At 42.3% G+C, this 13961-nt stretch overlaps 2 protein-coding genes across 4 annotated transcripts in view; one reads left to right on the top strand and one right to left on the bottom strand.

The window, feature by feature from the left end:
- Positions 1-3943, top strand: part of LRRK2 (leucine rich repeat kinase 2) — a 64416-nt gene extending 60473 nt beyond the window's left edge. The window contains 2 exon segments of the mRNA XM_017745925.1: positions 228-302; positions 2207-3943. Of these exon segments, the coding sequence (XP_017601414.1) occupies positions 228-302; positions 2207-2328 (197 nt within the window). The 3' untranslated portion in view covers positions 2329-3943.
- A 6636-nt stretch (positions 3944-10579) lies between these two features.
- ERGIC2 (ERGIC and golgi 2) overlaps positions 10580-13961 on the bottom strand; it is a 24372-nt gene continuing 20990 nt past the window's right edge. For all 3 annotated transcript variants that reach the window (XM_008642528.2, XM_017745921.1, XM_017745920.1), the window contains 2 exons: positions 13077-13156; positions 10580-12334 (listed from right to left, as the gene is read on the bottom strand). In XM_008642528.2, the coding sequence (XP_008640750.1) occupies positions 12269-12334; positions 13077-13156 (146 nt within the window). In that variant the 3' untranslated portion in view covers positions 10580-12268. The remainder of the gene's footprint in view (positions 12335-13076; positions 13157-13961) is intronic.

Genomic DNA, 13961 nt, shown 5'->3' with positions numbered 1-13961 from the left:
TGTGCTTATGCCTTGGAACCCTGATAAACCCTGACATTAAATGGAGATGGGAACTATATTGTCTTCGTGTCTGGGTTTTTCATGGTTAGTGATTTCGAATAAAGGGTCCAGTTGATTGAACTCTGCTTTCTGTCCTCTTAGTGCCTTGATGTCATCTATTCTTTCTGTCCTTAAATTACAAAATTGACATTAAAATTAAGATCTGATATTTTATTTCTTTGAAAAAGGGAGTCTCAAGAATGTGGTCCTTGTTTTGGGATATTGCTATAAAAGTGACGCCGAAGACAACAAATACCACAAAGGTACCTGAATTGTGTTTTATTAACTTGTATTATTAGTGGAGCAGATACTATTGTGCTTGACTACTCACTGAGAGTGAAGAGTTGATCATCATTTGACATAATTTTATTGAAACACTATTATTAAATAGTTTTTGGTTTCTTTTGCATATCTGGGATCATACAAACTAAAAGTAACTTCCAAAAATGGATCTGAGGAAGCCACTGTTAGAAGGGTACAATACAACTTGTTGGGAAACTGTATTTGGAGAGTAAATGTCGTTGTCTAATTGGAGAATGTATCAAATGGATTTCCAGAGGTGTCTGTGCTAGGTCAGGAATCCCCAATGTTTTCATGAGTGATGTGGATGAAAGAATAGTGAATGTGCTTTTCAGATCTGCAGACAATTTACAGCTAAGACAAGCTCACTGGAGGGCAGGATTAGAACTCAAAGTGACCCTGACAAACAGAACAAATAGTCCGGAAGGAAATAGGATACAATTCTGTAATGACAAATGCAAGACTTTTTATTTAATTAGGAATGATCCATTGTACCAGCCTGAGGAAATGATCAGCTTAAACAGCAGTGCTGCAGAAAAAGGGTCAGAATTGATGGGAGGCTGGTTATGAGTCAGCCATGTCATGTGGGTGCAGAGGAGGCAAACACCACTCTTGCACCATGAAAGGGGTGCCTGTAAGACATGAGCTAATTCTTACACTCTTCTGAGTGCTGATATGGTCTCTGCTGGAGGAGCCTAACCATTTGGAATATTGCTGAATGATCTGGACTATTAGGAATAGTCCAGAGGAGACAAATGCAACCTGTGAGGAAATGTTACAGGGAGTTAAATTGGGTAATATAAATAAAGCTTAGAAAGGACATGATAATAGGCTTCAAATATGTAAATGAAGAGCAAGAAAATAGAGACTTCTACATATTCCCTGTGGGTAGGATAAGCACTAACCAGTTTCTGTTACAGCAAGGGAGATTTCGGTCAGACATTGGTAAAAGCTTCCTGACAATTAGGATAGTAAAGTGCTGAAAGATAGAAAATCTTCATCTTCGGATTTTTCTAAGAACAGTTAAAGTTGATGCTCTGATCAATGCCCTTCTTCACCTTTCTCTCATCCCAGTTTCAGTGACTCCTAAAAATGTGGCAAAGATAGTATACAGTTAAGAAGGGCAAGTGTAGATGAGCTGACTGAAATGAGTCAAACTTTAGAGCACTGGGGTTTATACTATGGTATTCCCCAATTTCTGTAACAAAAAGAACATTTATTGGCTTACTAGCATTTTTATTTTATTTAAGAGTGACATTAATTACAGAGAAGAATCAGAAACTCCAGAATCCTTGGGGCCTTAGTTTGTAAGCCTCGACTCATGTTAGTGTTCTCAATTATCTCTCTTCCACTAACTCCAGTGTGAATTCTTCATGAATAAAGAGTTGTTTGCATGAGTGTAGATTGAAGAAGTGACCTTTTCTCAGTATATTCACTAGCTTATGAAATCAGTTTTTATTTTACAGTGAATGGGGTTTGAGTCTCATAAGCATTTTGGGGTATATCTGCTTGGAAAGATAGAGATGAAATTCTAGCAGGTACCTCAGTATTAGCATTAGCTGTAGCTCAGGTCAGTACCTTAAGGCCCACAGAAACCAGAAATGGTTTTTCAAGTACTTTTAAATGGGATACTCTTAAATTTAGGAACTGGAATCCAAATCATTGTGCAAGTACAAACAGCTTGTAACCCGTAACTGCATCACCTCACACATGAAGTGTCATGTAACTTGTCTTCTGGGTCCTAAAAATCATGCTTCATGGGGTGAATTTATGAGTAATTGAGAACAAGCAGATAAGCAAAATAGTTTCAAATTATGCAATAACTCATCTCTGTTGCAGTTTTCAAATTTTCTTTTTTTTTCTCCAGAGTTACAATCCTGCGTGTCAGTGTGGGACATTAACCTGCCCCATGAAGTGCAAAACCTGAAAAAACACATAGAAATGAGACAGGAATTAGCAGAAAAAATGAAGAGCTTTTCTTTGGACTGAAAAGTCACCCTGCAAGTGCCATTCTCTTTTCTAGTCTTCCATCCTAACATACTGTGCAATATTTACAACTTCTTCTTCCTGTCGTTTTTAACCTAAACCAGGAAGAAAATTACCATGGGAGTATTCATAGGATACTAAGAAGGAATAAGTTATTTGTAATATTTGAAAGGACAGAAAACTGTTGAGAATTTCTGATTCTAAAATGTTATCATGTATCTGTTGTTTACCTGTGAAGTTCTGCTCTCTGTAACTATGGCTCAACTTCAGTATAACATTGTTCATCCAGTTTTTAATCCCAGTTAAACTGGGAATAAGCCAGGAGACTATAAATGGCTCTAATTTACTTCATTATCTCTACTGAGTTGACACTCTAATAAGAAGCAAAATTTAAGCCTCTGTGTGTTTACTGCAGTTTGCATGTATGAGTTTGCTCTTATGATTCATGGTTTAGTAATGTCAGAGCTCATGACCTTATGAAAAACATCATATTTTATCTAACAGCAGTGTTTAAAGGAATATATCATGACTACATTACTCTTTGAAACCAACAGGCAGAATTGTCTGTGTTTCTTCCATGACATTGACTTTTTTTTTCATTATGACCAGCAACAACCCCATTGTGCTACAGTAATAAAACAGCTCCGAATTAAACACCCTGACAGGCTCCTGCACGTCGGTGTCCTCCTGCAGCGCTGCAGTCTGCCTGCTCCTAGGAGATGCAGTCACACCACTGGGAACGCTGCCAGTCACGTAGACCTCTTGTGCAGCTCTCTTGGAAGAGAGAAGAGAAAGCACAGGGTCAATGCCCTGGTCTAAAGGCTGCTATGACTTGCTCTTAGTCCAACTTGCTTGTTTGCTTACCTCAGTGTAAAAAAAAAAAAAAAGAGAAGCTTTGCTTTGATTTTTCTCACATGCAAAGTTTCCACTTACTCATTCTTGTTTGAATTTATGTTGTTATTTTGGGGAATAATCAGGGGAACCTTGAGGAGTGTAAGACCTGGCTGCCTCTTCCAAATTTGTTTCTACACATCATCATTCAAGAGACACTTTTTGCTGCTTTCTGGCTGTAAGTCCAAGCAGCTGCTTGCAGCCCCCACTGATCTGCTCTAAGGAAGTGCCTTATTTCTGTCTACCTGAAGACAGATGCCGTTTTCTTTTTTTGATACCAGAAGAATCTACAGAGTGCTCCCAAAATCTCAAAGAGTGGAATATCCAGAGCCATTCCTGAGTCTATGGAGCTGAACAAGGTTGAGCAACCAAAAAGTTCTCAGTTTTTTGTTGGTTTTTTTTTTTTAGAAAATTACGTACTGGGACAACTGCATTTCTTGTGGCCAACTCTAGCATTGTTCTAGTTTCTGCCAGTTGTGGAGTGCATACTCAGGATTTCTTTCAGATATGCATCCCAGTTTTTATGTATTCTTATAATCTGTGTACTGAGAAGAATTTTCTATTTATATGGGATTTTATAACTCAGAAAATATATATTATCTTAGAATGAATATGGCTTTTTTTTAAAAGAAAAGAATATATGCATTGTGATTAAGTTTATCTCTAAGTAATTTTAAAATGTAAGCCTAAACATTTTTATTAAAACTGTGCTTTGTTAATAATGTAAGTCTACTTTCTCATCATTGAATTTTTAAGAAGGGGCTTTTCTGTGCAGATTTTGTGGCATTTAATTCCTTCAGGGTGGTGCAAAATCCTGGCTCTGTAGGTGTTATTGACACAGCTGCATTCCCACTTGTGCTCTGGCTCAGTGCATGTCTTGAGCCCTTTTCCCTTCCCATTTGTCTTCTACTTCCTGTTTCTGCAGCCCTTCCGAGAGATAGGAGGTGACCTGTAAGGAGTTCTGTCCCTGTGGTCATCCCTCACCTCTCCAAAACTCTGGATAACACTGATTCATAGACTGAATCAGGTCATGTATTCAGTATTACAGGAAGGGCAAGAACAAAAGAAACAGCAGCCAAAAGAGAGTCAGGAGCTCATTGCAAACCTGACTCAACTGGCCACTGTTGATTTATCCGTGGTGGGAGAGCAAAATTCTGTCATGGTGGTAACCAACAGGGACTGTTTAGCAATACAGCACTCATCCACACAGAGAACAGTGATCCCACTGCATCCTCACCAAATACCTTCTAGTACTGCAAGAAGATATTTAGAGAACATCTTGTGTTGGTGCTTCTTGTAGAAGCGCTCAGGGACTGCCATCCCTTCCCCAGCTGGCACCTGCCACCAAGGGCAGGAACAGCACCATTGAACCATGCACTACCAGGAAACCTATTCCCAGAAATATCTCTACTGACAAAGTAAAAGGAGAGAGGAAAAAAAAAATATCCATAACTTTGTGTTCACTCTGGTTTCAGTGGACCTGTTTGAAAATCAGTGGAAGCTGATCACATAAGAGGACAAGCCCTAGCAGATGTAGTTTCTTGCATACTTAGGATAACATCCAGCACCTGAAAACAGGTAACCCTTACTCAGAAAAGAGCCTGTTTGCTCATGGGAAACAAGCATGTGGTGTGGTGTGACTGAACACCTGAACTGGGATGGGTAATGAACCCCATATCCCTCGATGCAGCTGAAGGGTGCTGGGCTTTAAACCTAAAGCAAGGAGACTAAACGTACACAGTGAGCTGAATGCTTGATTGGATACTGTTGGGGGTTTTTTTTAAGTACCCTTCCCCTTCTGTGCTACTGAATTTAATTAGAGTCATTCTTTTTTATTGGTTGCTTTGCTCTGGCAAATTACATATGCAGATTTGCTTGCTTATTAATTTTAACCTGATTTCTTTTACAAGCAGTTCCTGGTCAATCCCACTGTAAACAAGCTGCACAGCCTGATTTAATGCACTTTCGGTATTATGTCCCAGCATTCCTCTTACTCTGAACTCTCATACTGCCTCTAGTGTCCCATATTATTACCCTATTACTTCTGCATGCACCACTTTGGGGCAAAACTGGGACACGAAAGGGAGGAGAGAGAATGAGGCCTCTTAGATGTAGCTTAACCCCCAAACGTGGGCATTTGTCATTACTGCCACTTACTAACCATGCCCATCCACCTGCAGCAAGCAAGACAAATAATCCATTCTACAATAAACGCTTCAGATACCAGAGACATGAGAAACTAGTAAGGAAAAACAATGAGTCTCAGTGAATGTGGAAAAGAGTGACAGTCATATTTTTCTATTAGTCTTTCAAGTAGAAGAGCATATGAACAATTTTTCCCACTTATTTTCTGGCTTTTGTCATTAATTTAAAAAAAATAAATCTGAAAACAGCTCCCCTTACCTCCCTTAAGAGAACCAAATTTTCTGAACAGAACTAGCAAGCATTCTGTTATTTCTGTCTCAATTAGTTCTTCATCCATATTATGAACTCATCCCAGGGCTGTACTGATCTGTACATTCTCATATAAAAGCCTTCCTCATGGCCTTTGAACAGGTATAACTCACTGGCTGCCAGCATACCATTTTGGTAACTTTGCCAGGTTCTTTTTTTGTTAGGTAGGCATGTGTCTTTGGAACAATTAGTTTATAAATACAGAGGGGCATAATCACATGACAATGGAGAATCATACTTATTGCATATTTGTATTTTAAAATTCATTATTTCAAGAGGAAGAAACCACAAGATGTATTAATTATTGTTGCATTAGCAAAGGGAAACCTAATTTAGCAAAAACTTAGAAGTGAACCCTGGTGAAATTTTTAACACCTTCAAGAATGTTCTTTGCTGTACCTGTGAGATGTGTAGGCACTGTGAGGACAGCTGTGCCTCGAGCTTTAGGCACCTCAGCAAGGCTCCTCAATCCTTACACTGGTACTTGTTTAATTAAGTAGCAGAATTACGAGAATTATCAAATCGTGATACAACTTTTTCCCCTGCAGTGACCTCATGCTGACTGGTACCTCCCTTTTTACATGGGTTGTTTGGACTGAGCAGTAAACTGGAATTATTTTTCTTTAAGTTATTAAAACTTACGATACACTAATTGATCTATTTTTAAAACGGTAGTTTTTTTAAACTATACCAATATGATTCTAATCATATTGGTATAAAACATGATGAAAGTCAAAAAGCAAGTAAAGGCCTTTTCTTTTTTCCCCTTTCTTCTGTGTTGGTTTGCCTTTCCTGCTGCCAGAGGTTTAAGTGCTGCCGTCAGTCCCTACAAAGGCTGTCACTAATTAGTGAGGGGAGACTTAAAAACCAGTGTGCTGTCTCTGGCGTACGTGATTGTTTACTTCACTTCTGCCACAGCCCATGAGTGTCACTGACCTGAAAAGTTAAAGCGGACAGAAAAAGGGGAAAGAAATTAAAATCTCCTGGGACCATTCCACTGTTCTGCCTTTTTGGAACCATTTTTCCCTTGCCTTTTTCCGTGCTTTTCCCGTGCCACGTGTTGGCACCGGCTCCCGGCGGCACAGCTGTGCCTGGGAGAGCCGCCGGCTCTGCTGGGGGGGCTGTGACACCGCTGCCATCCAGCCGTGAAGCACGGAAACCATTTCCCAGGAAAGCGAGAGGAGAGAGAAAGCAAGGGGGTAAAGAGAGAAATAAATAGCAAGCAGAAGCTGGCAGCGTCACTGCTCAGCAGCCGAGCCAGCAGCCCTGTGGGGGTCACGGATCCCCTCAAGGCTGTCCCAGCAGCGAGGTCAGGGCAAAAAACGGTGCCAAACGTGGGGTGGCCAAACCGTGCCCGGTGCTCAAGGATGCCTGGGCAGAAGCGAGCAGGCTGGAATCTCCTCCAGCGACGTGGGGCTGCCTCCCACCGGGAGCTTCCAGCTTCTCCTGGGCCAGCACCTGCCGTGCCAGAGCACCCCGGCTTGCCCCGGCCGCAGCCCCCTCTCTGGGGCACCCCAGGCCGGGCTGGCCCTGCACCACCTCGCCTCTGCAGACCTGTTTAACGGGGCTGCAAAGGGGACAAAACCCTTCACGGCAAGCTCCCTTCTTAAGGGAAGGATTACCCACCACCAGTCAGAGCCGGAAAGGAGAGACCCCGCGTCAGCCCCACACAGTGACGGCGTGAGCACTGCCTCAGCCCACAGGGTCACACAGCTCCAGCACCGCCTCCTCCTCCCCTGCCCCCGCAGAGCCCGGCCTGCACAGGACCTGCCGTGGGCACACAGCGTGGTGGGACAGGCCATGTAGAAAGCGACCCACGGAGCGGCGACGGAAACACCTGGCGCTTTTCGCTATAAATACACCAACGTAAGGTCGGTCATTCTCTGTTCTGCTTTTTCTTGCCAGGACACCTCAGCAATTGCCTTGAAAACATCTGTTTTCTGTGGAGTTACAAGAAACATCCACCCCTGCCACCACCTGCCAGGCTCCTGGGCTCTGCAATTTGGACTTTAAATCAACTGATCTAAGGCTGACGCCCAGGAATTAAAATTTCACACCAGTATCCTCAGAGATCACAATAAATAAACATTTTTTAAAAGCTGCAGATCTGCTCTCAAAGCTATGAGCCCTTGGATGAGCAGCAGCAGAGGCTGCAGCTTGCCACGCAGAGGGTGGATTCAGGTGCTGCTGATGGAGAGCTGGAAGCCAGTCCATTCCCCCTGAGGTGGTGCTGGCCATGTAAAAAGTATTTCCGCTCTCCACAAGCCTCCACAGCCTGCTACGGTGACCACTCTTTTGCACTAGTCAAGCACCATCAGGTTCAAATGAAACTCAAAGGATGTGGTTAAACCCCATATGCATAAGTAAAGGTTTAATGAGCTTCCTATTATTCCCATGAAGTTCAAAATTTGCAAAGTGAATTTCTGAACTTCAAGGAGAGGTGCCCACTAGAGCCCACACTCCCGGCTGAAGCAGAGCAACAGCAGCACCTGATGCATGGAGAGGCAAAGGCTGGGGCCACCCTGCCCTGTGCAGTGGCCCTGCTCAGTTTAAATGACACCATTGTTCACAGTCACTGTTAATAAGCAATCACCAGCCAGGGAGCTAAGTAATTTTCAGATATTATCCATAAGTTGAAACTCAGCTTCCCCCCACTTTTTTTTCTTTTCCAAAATAGTCCTAGGTGCTGAGCACTCTCCAACTAGAAAATCTCAAGGCAAAACACGCTCTCAACCTTGTAATTAGAGAAAAAATTGAAAGGGAAAAAAACAACAACCCCAAACCATTTCAGTTCCATTTTTATGGCTATTACGGCTAAACCCAGGAACGGACACGAACGCCTGGGTTTCTGCTGAAAGAGTCTGAAATCCGCTTTGCTGGAGCTGGGGATGGAAGCAGGGCAGGGGAGTGCAGGGTCCAGCTCAGAGGAGCATTCATGGCAGCAGCTGTCTGTGACTGTGCAGGCAGAGACACGGGCACGGCCGCATGGCTGCAGGAGCTCTGCTCATCCTGAACCTGCCCAGGATCTGCTTGCCATGGCCTCTTGCCCCCAGACCACACCAGTGATCTCCTGACCCCAACCCAGTCTGGCTTTCTGTTTTGTTTTTCACAATCAAATTACTCATCCTGCAACTCTGAACATTTCTACATATATACACAAAACAAAAAACCCCAAAACCAAGCCACAGTCAGAGTTTGCTTGAATTTTGCTATGTGAAAACGCCACAGAGATGCATGTTCTCGGAACAAGCCTTCAGCTCTCACCCAGGGAACGCTGCACTACCCAGCCTTGAAAGTTGGTGTTTTGATGAATTCATGGACCAGCTCTCACAAAACTCCTCTGGAAGGCAGGGAAAGGTGACACTGTCTTTCTCCTGGGCAAGCACTACCAGAAATGCTTTGGAAAGAATGCTAAGCTATGGCAGAAGGAAAAGATGAAGTATTTCACATGCTTTTAACTAAGCCAGCCGAAGTGCATGCCAGTGCTCTAGCAAGGTGTGCAAGGGCAGATGGTGGACAGACCTACACCATCAAACTCTTGCCAGAGCACAAAAGGCAGCAGGCAAAGTCCCTTAAGGCCTCTTGAAGCATTAACTACTAAACATTAACTTGATATGCAAGCATGGACATTTTCTCTAATCAGCAGGACCACTGCCAAGGCCAAATACTAGACACAATTTGCATTCACTGAGCATTGGCAGAAAAAAAGAAGTGTCTTTACAAGACATAACTGTGCACCAATCTGAGAAAGGAAGGCGTAAATAAACCTCCCATAACCCCATCTTCTGGGGTGCCTTTTAAAAACAGAGAGATCTTTACCAGTATCCCCGAACAAGCTGTTTTAATTTCCCATCTTCCCAGAAGAAAGCAGCAGCCCTTGGCTACCTCTGAAGAAACAGAGCAGAGAGCTTTAGTATCATCGCCACCGGAGATGTGACAAGGTGATCACATCCTCCTGCCTCAGTGTTACTGCATCATTACACAAGACATCCTTAGCAACAGATTTTCTCACGGAGAACTCGACAGCAAAAGGAGAAGACAACAGCTGCCTCCCTAACCTTGGTTTTGCCTCTTCAGTTAATCACAGCTGCATTTATACACCAAATATAATCTGCCTCTGACTGTTCCTAAGCAACTACGCCCTCTACTTAGGGTTTGGTTTGTCAAATCAGTGCCTGTAAAGCTTAAAAAGATCTTGCACAGGGCAGGAGGTTTCACCGTTGTGTAAGAGCAAAGGATAAAAATACATCATTTTGACCATCTTTCCTAACCCAAAAAATGGTATTTTCATCTGCTATCTCCCTTTCAGAAAGTACATATCACATTAACATCTGGGTTTCTGTTTCCCTTGGGACACCCATTCATTTTTCCATCCTACACTCACTTTTGCACAATGCAAATAAATGTGACCAAAAAAACTTCCTGCAATAAATTATTGTTTTCTCCAGGACACCCCTGCACATGCTGGTTAAGGTGTTGACAACACGTGGTACGAGGGTCAGCAGTACTGCTCCAACTGCCAAACCTGCTGTGGAGAGAAAGCAAACAGCACACGGGCAACAGATCCTGCATTCACTCTGCAATGCAGTACCTCACATCTGCAAGTTGATCCCAAATTTTCTTCCATTAGCAACCAGCCCTCACACAAGGTTTTTTTTAGATAAAACAACATGAATATGCCACACAAGGAGTTAACACATTAAGCTGCCTGGCTCTTTTATGTGAGAATAGAAAATAACATTTAAAGTTCTGCTACAGAAAGTCAACCGAGATCAGTCTCTCTCTCACCGGTAGTCTGTTCTACGCAGATAAGAAACAACAGTTAGGAAAAGCCCAAAGCAGAACCAGTCTGAGCAGAAGTAGGAAACAAACCTCAGAAGGAAATGCCAAAGAGAAATGGGAACCAAAGTGTTTCTCAAGTTGCTGGAGTTTTAATCAATGTTAAAAAAACAAAGCACAAAAGAGAAAATCCCAAACCTGGCTCTCAACCCCAAGGACCTGGCTTCCTTGAACGTTTTTCTCCATAGCCAAATTCAACAGAAGTCTTTCCTTATTTCCCACATTTTATTTACTATTTCATTTCTTTTTAGGAAGCCCTTTGCTTTGCATAGCAAATCAGCTGTGTTATTAACACTATGCTCATCAACAAAGTCCAAGTGTCCTATAAAGTACATTAATGGAAGTCAGCAAAATCTGACACCACCACAGAAATTTTTATTTTTCTGTAATCAGTCCTCTTAATTAAAATATTAATTCCATGCTGAGTAAGGCCAGGATCAGCATTATCTTCTAACATTGTTAAACCAGTTTTGCTGAGAAGGAATCATATTAATAATTTTTTACACTGGTGGAGTTAACTGTTCAACCATAGGTGTCTACCAGTGGTTCAGCTTTCATTTTCTCAAAGCACCATTTGCATTAATAACATTCTTTCTCAGTAGCATATTTACAATACAATATTGCTCTCTTCATTTAATTTACAAAACCCTTCATGAACAGCAAGGATTAGTTCTGCAGATCCTGTCTCATCACCTGTCTGCAGCCATATGATTCAGATTCCCTGAAGTCCCCTACTACCAACTCCCTACCTGGCCTAGCAGGCCTCCCAACTGCCCTGAACTGGCAGCTTCTTGCCCCCTTCTTCCTTTTCCCCCATCCATTTCCAGGATGTGAATGCTCCCATGGCTCCCACATGAGCAGCACAGGTACAACAAAGATTCCATCAAAGCAATTTCTTTGCCAAGAATGAGGCATACAAAGATTTCCTCATTTTTTTACTAGGGAGTCTTGTCTTTTATCAAAACTACAGTCAAAAGCCCTTACTTAGAGGGCTTCCTATTCCAAGTCTAAAAGCTGTGCAGGCTGGAGCACATTCTTGGAGTCCTTGGGCACTTCCACACCAATGCCAGAAGTGACACTTTCACTGCTGGCACAGTGGCTGGGTGATCATACAGAGGAACTCCTCTGCTCCACATGCTTCTTCCACTAAGGAATGGTTGCGGCTGCAGAAAGGCAGTGGCTGTGACCAACATCATGGCTTGGGCTGCATCTTACTCACCAAGTTCTCTCTCATTCCCCTCTTCTTCAGGATTTTCTAGGATCACTCCCCAGCTGTATGAAAGATGTCTTAGCCCTCAGCCCCAGCATTATAAAAGAACAAGAAAAGCCAATCCCCCATTTGCACACTTGAGAGAAACCCCAGCTCTGTTACTGTTCCTCTGTGGCTGCTGCCAGCCCTTCCACACATCCCACTTCGTACTCTTTTCTCCTTGGGGCCTGCAGCCTTCCCAGGGATCACTAAGATGCTTCAGTGGTCACGGGCAGCCACCACAAAGACGTTCAACTTGACCACAAATACCGTGCTGGCAGCAAAACTCCTTCACTCTCCAGATCATCCACGTCACGGGGCTCACAGTTTCCTATGTCTCCATGTGCACTCAAAGACAAAAAATTACACAAATTATTTTGTTGGAGGGCTTTTTTGTAAAGGCTTCATTGTTTTTGCTGCCCATCAGCACTGTCTCAGCATATTGCACAATGTTTTCTTTATTACAAAAAGTCTGTATCAGGCAGGAAGAAAGAAAATTTTCTCAGGAGGCTAATGTGTACTATTTTCTGTAATTAGAGGTAAGTGGTTGCTTGTGTGGCCATCAGGAAGTGGGACCTAGTGAAACAAGAACAAGGTGTTATTAATGGCTTGACCAGACACAGAATCTCCACCCTCCCTCCTCAAAAACACACACTTATTTATTCTTGAGCATTTCCTGGATGCATTTTACCTGGCCTCTCATATAAATATTATACAAATTTGGTTGCCTTCCTTCCTCTCTCCTCACTCACATAACCTTGCCAACTGGCAAACTTCAACCAAATTTGAGAGAAAGGCAGAGGTCTCAAAAGGATATCTACTGGCTTAAATGGGAAAAATAAAATATAAAATCAAGTAGTTACTAGAGAAGCAATCCTGTTATTGCCTAATGAAGGGAAAGGTGAAGGAGCATCACTGAACCCCTGCAGCACACAATGCCTCTTTTTCAGTGTGCAGGCCAAGCAAAAGGACATGTGAAACCAAAACTGGGACAAGGAGAGAGACCAGGCCTGGGAAACACGTAATTTTTGGAGCAATATGAAAAAATTTAAGAATATAATAAGGACAATGAAGGGAATATAGGACATTTAAGAGACTCAGCTGCATTAATTCAGCTTGTTAGAGAACTCTGCTTCTTTACATTTTAGGTTTTCCAACTATTTTTAAAAGCTGTTGAATCTCTGCTAATGTGCGTATCAAGGGGAGGGTTTATTGCAAATATCTTAAATTCTCCTGGGACCAAGTCCCAAAGCTGTCCTTATCATCCATCCTCAGCTGTACCACTTAAAGAAATACTTAGAGGAAGTTTTTTCCTTACCGATGTGGATCTGTAAGAGCCCAGTCTAAAACGGCAAAAAATAATTTCTGCTACAAATCTTCCAATACCATGTAAAATTCCTGCAATGTCAAACAACATTTAAATTGTCACCAGTAGTAAAAATGTATTATTTATGGAAGCATTACAACAAAGCTATACACCATACTTACACAGGACACAGTGCAGTAAACCCATACATAAAACACTGAGAAATTAACATGAAGAAAGGAAATATCAAGGGCAGGGCAGAATTCTAACATTCTGAAATGCATCGAGAAAGCAGAGCTCCCAAGTAAACGCAATTCCCTCTGCCAGCTTTCATGGGTGAAAATACATTGTGAGGGACAGAAATATCTACTTTGAAAAGCAGCTCTTAGTTCAAAGTCTCTTTACTGAGCTCTCTTCCAATGAGAGCCAAGGAAAGAAAGAACTTGTAATCCAGATACCCTCATGTCTTGACCAGTAAGTGAATTCTGCCTTTTCAATTTAGTTTATTCTCTTTGATGAAGCAAATCCAGCAGTAAATTGATAAGGAAAACCTTCCCAATTACTTCAGATGGAAATTTTATCTCAACTTTTGTCAGTGATTTAATTACTGGATCCCAACTATAGGAAATACACAGAATACCAGTATGTGTGTCTGTGTATATATACATAGATATCTATGTATCTATAAACAGATGTAGCCTTGCTCTTCCAGAAGTAAATAAACTATGCTATAGTGTGGTGATGCGATACCTTTATTGTATTTTTATATAAGTTTTCTGTACCCCAGTGGTTCATCCCTACCTTCCCCACTCCTATTCCCAGTTGGTTTGCCCCAGACCCAAGCCGCTCCCCTGGTGCTCCCACATGGTTGTTCTCCTCCCCTTGTTCTGGCTCTTT

This window comes from Corvus brachyrhynchos, unplaced genomic scaffold (assembly GCF_000691975.1).
Source record: "Corvus brachyrhynchos isolate BGI_N302 unplaced genomic scaffold, ASM69197v1 scaffold239, whole genome shotgun sequence".
NCBI classification, from domain to species: domain Eukaryota; kingdom Metazoa; phylum Chordata; class Aves; order Passeriformes; family Corvidae; genus Corvus; species Corvus brachyrhynchos.
The sequence above is the reverse complement of the archived record's forward strand: the minus strand, read 5'-3'. Positions and strand labels throughout refer to the sequence as shown.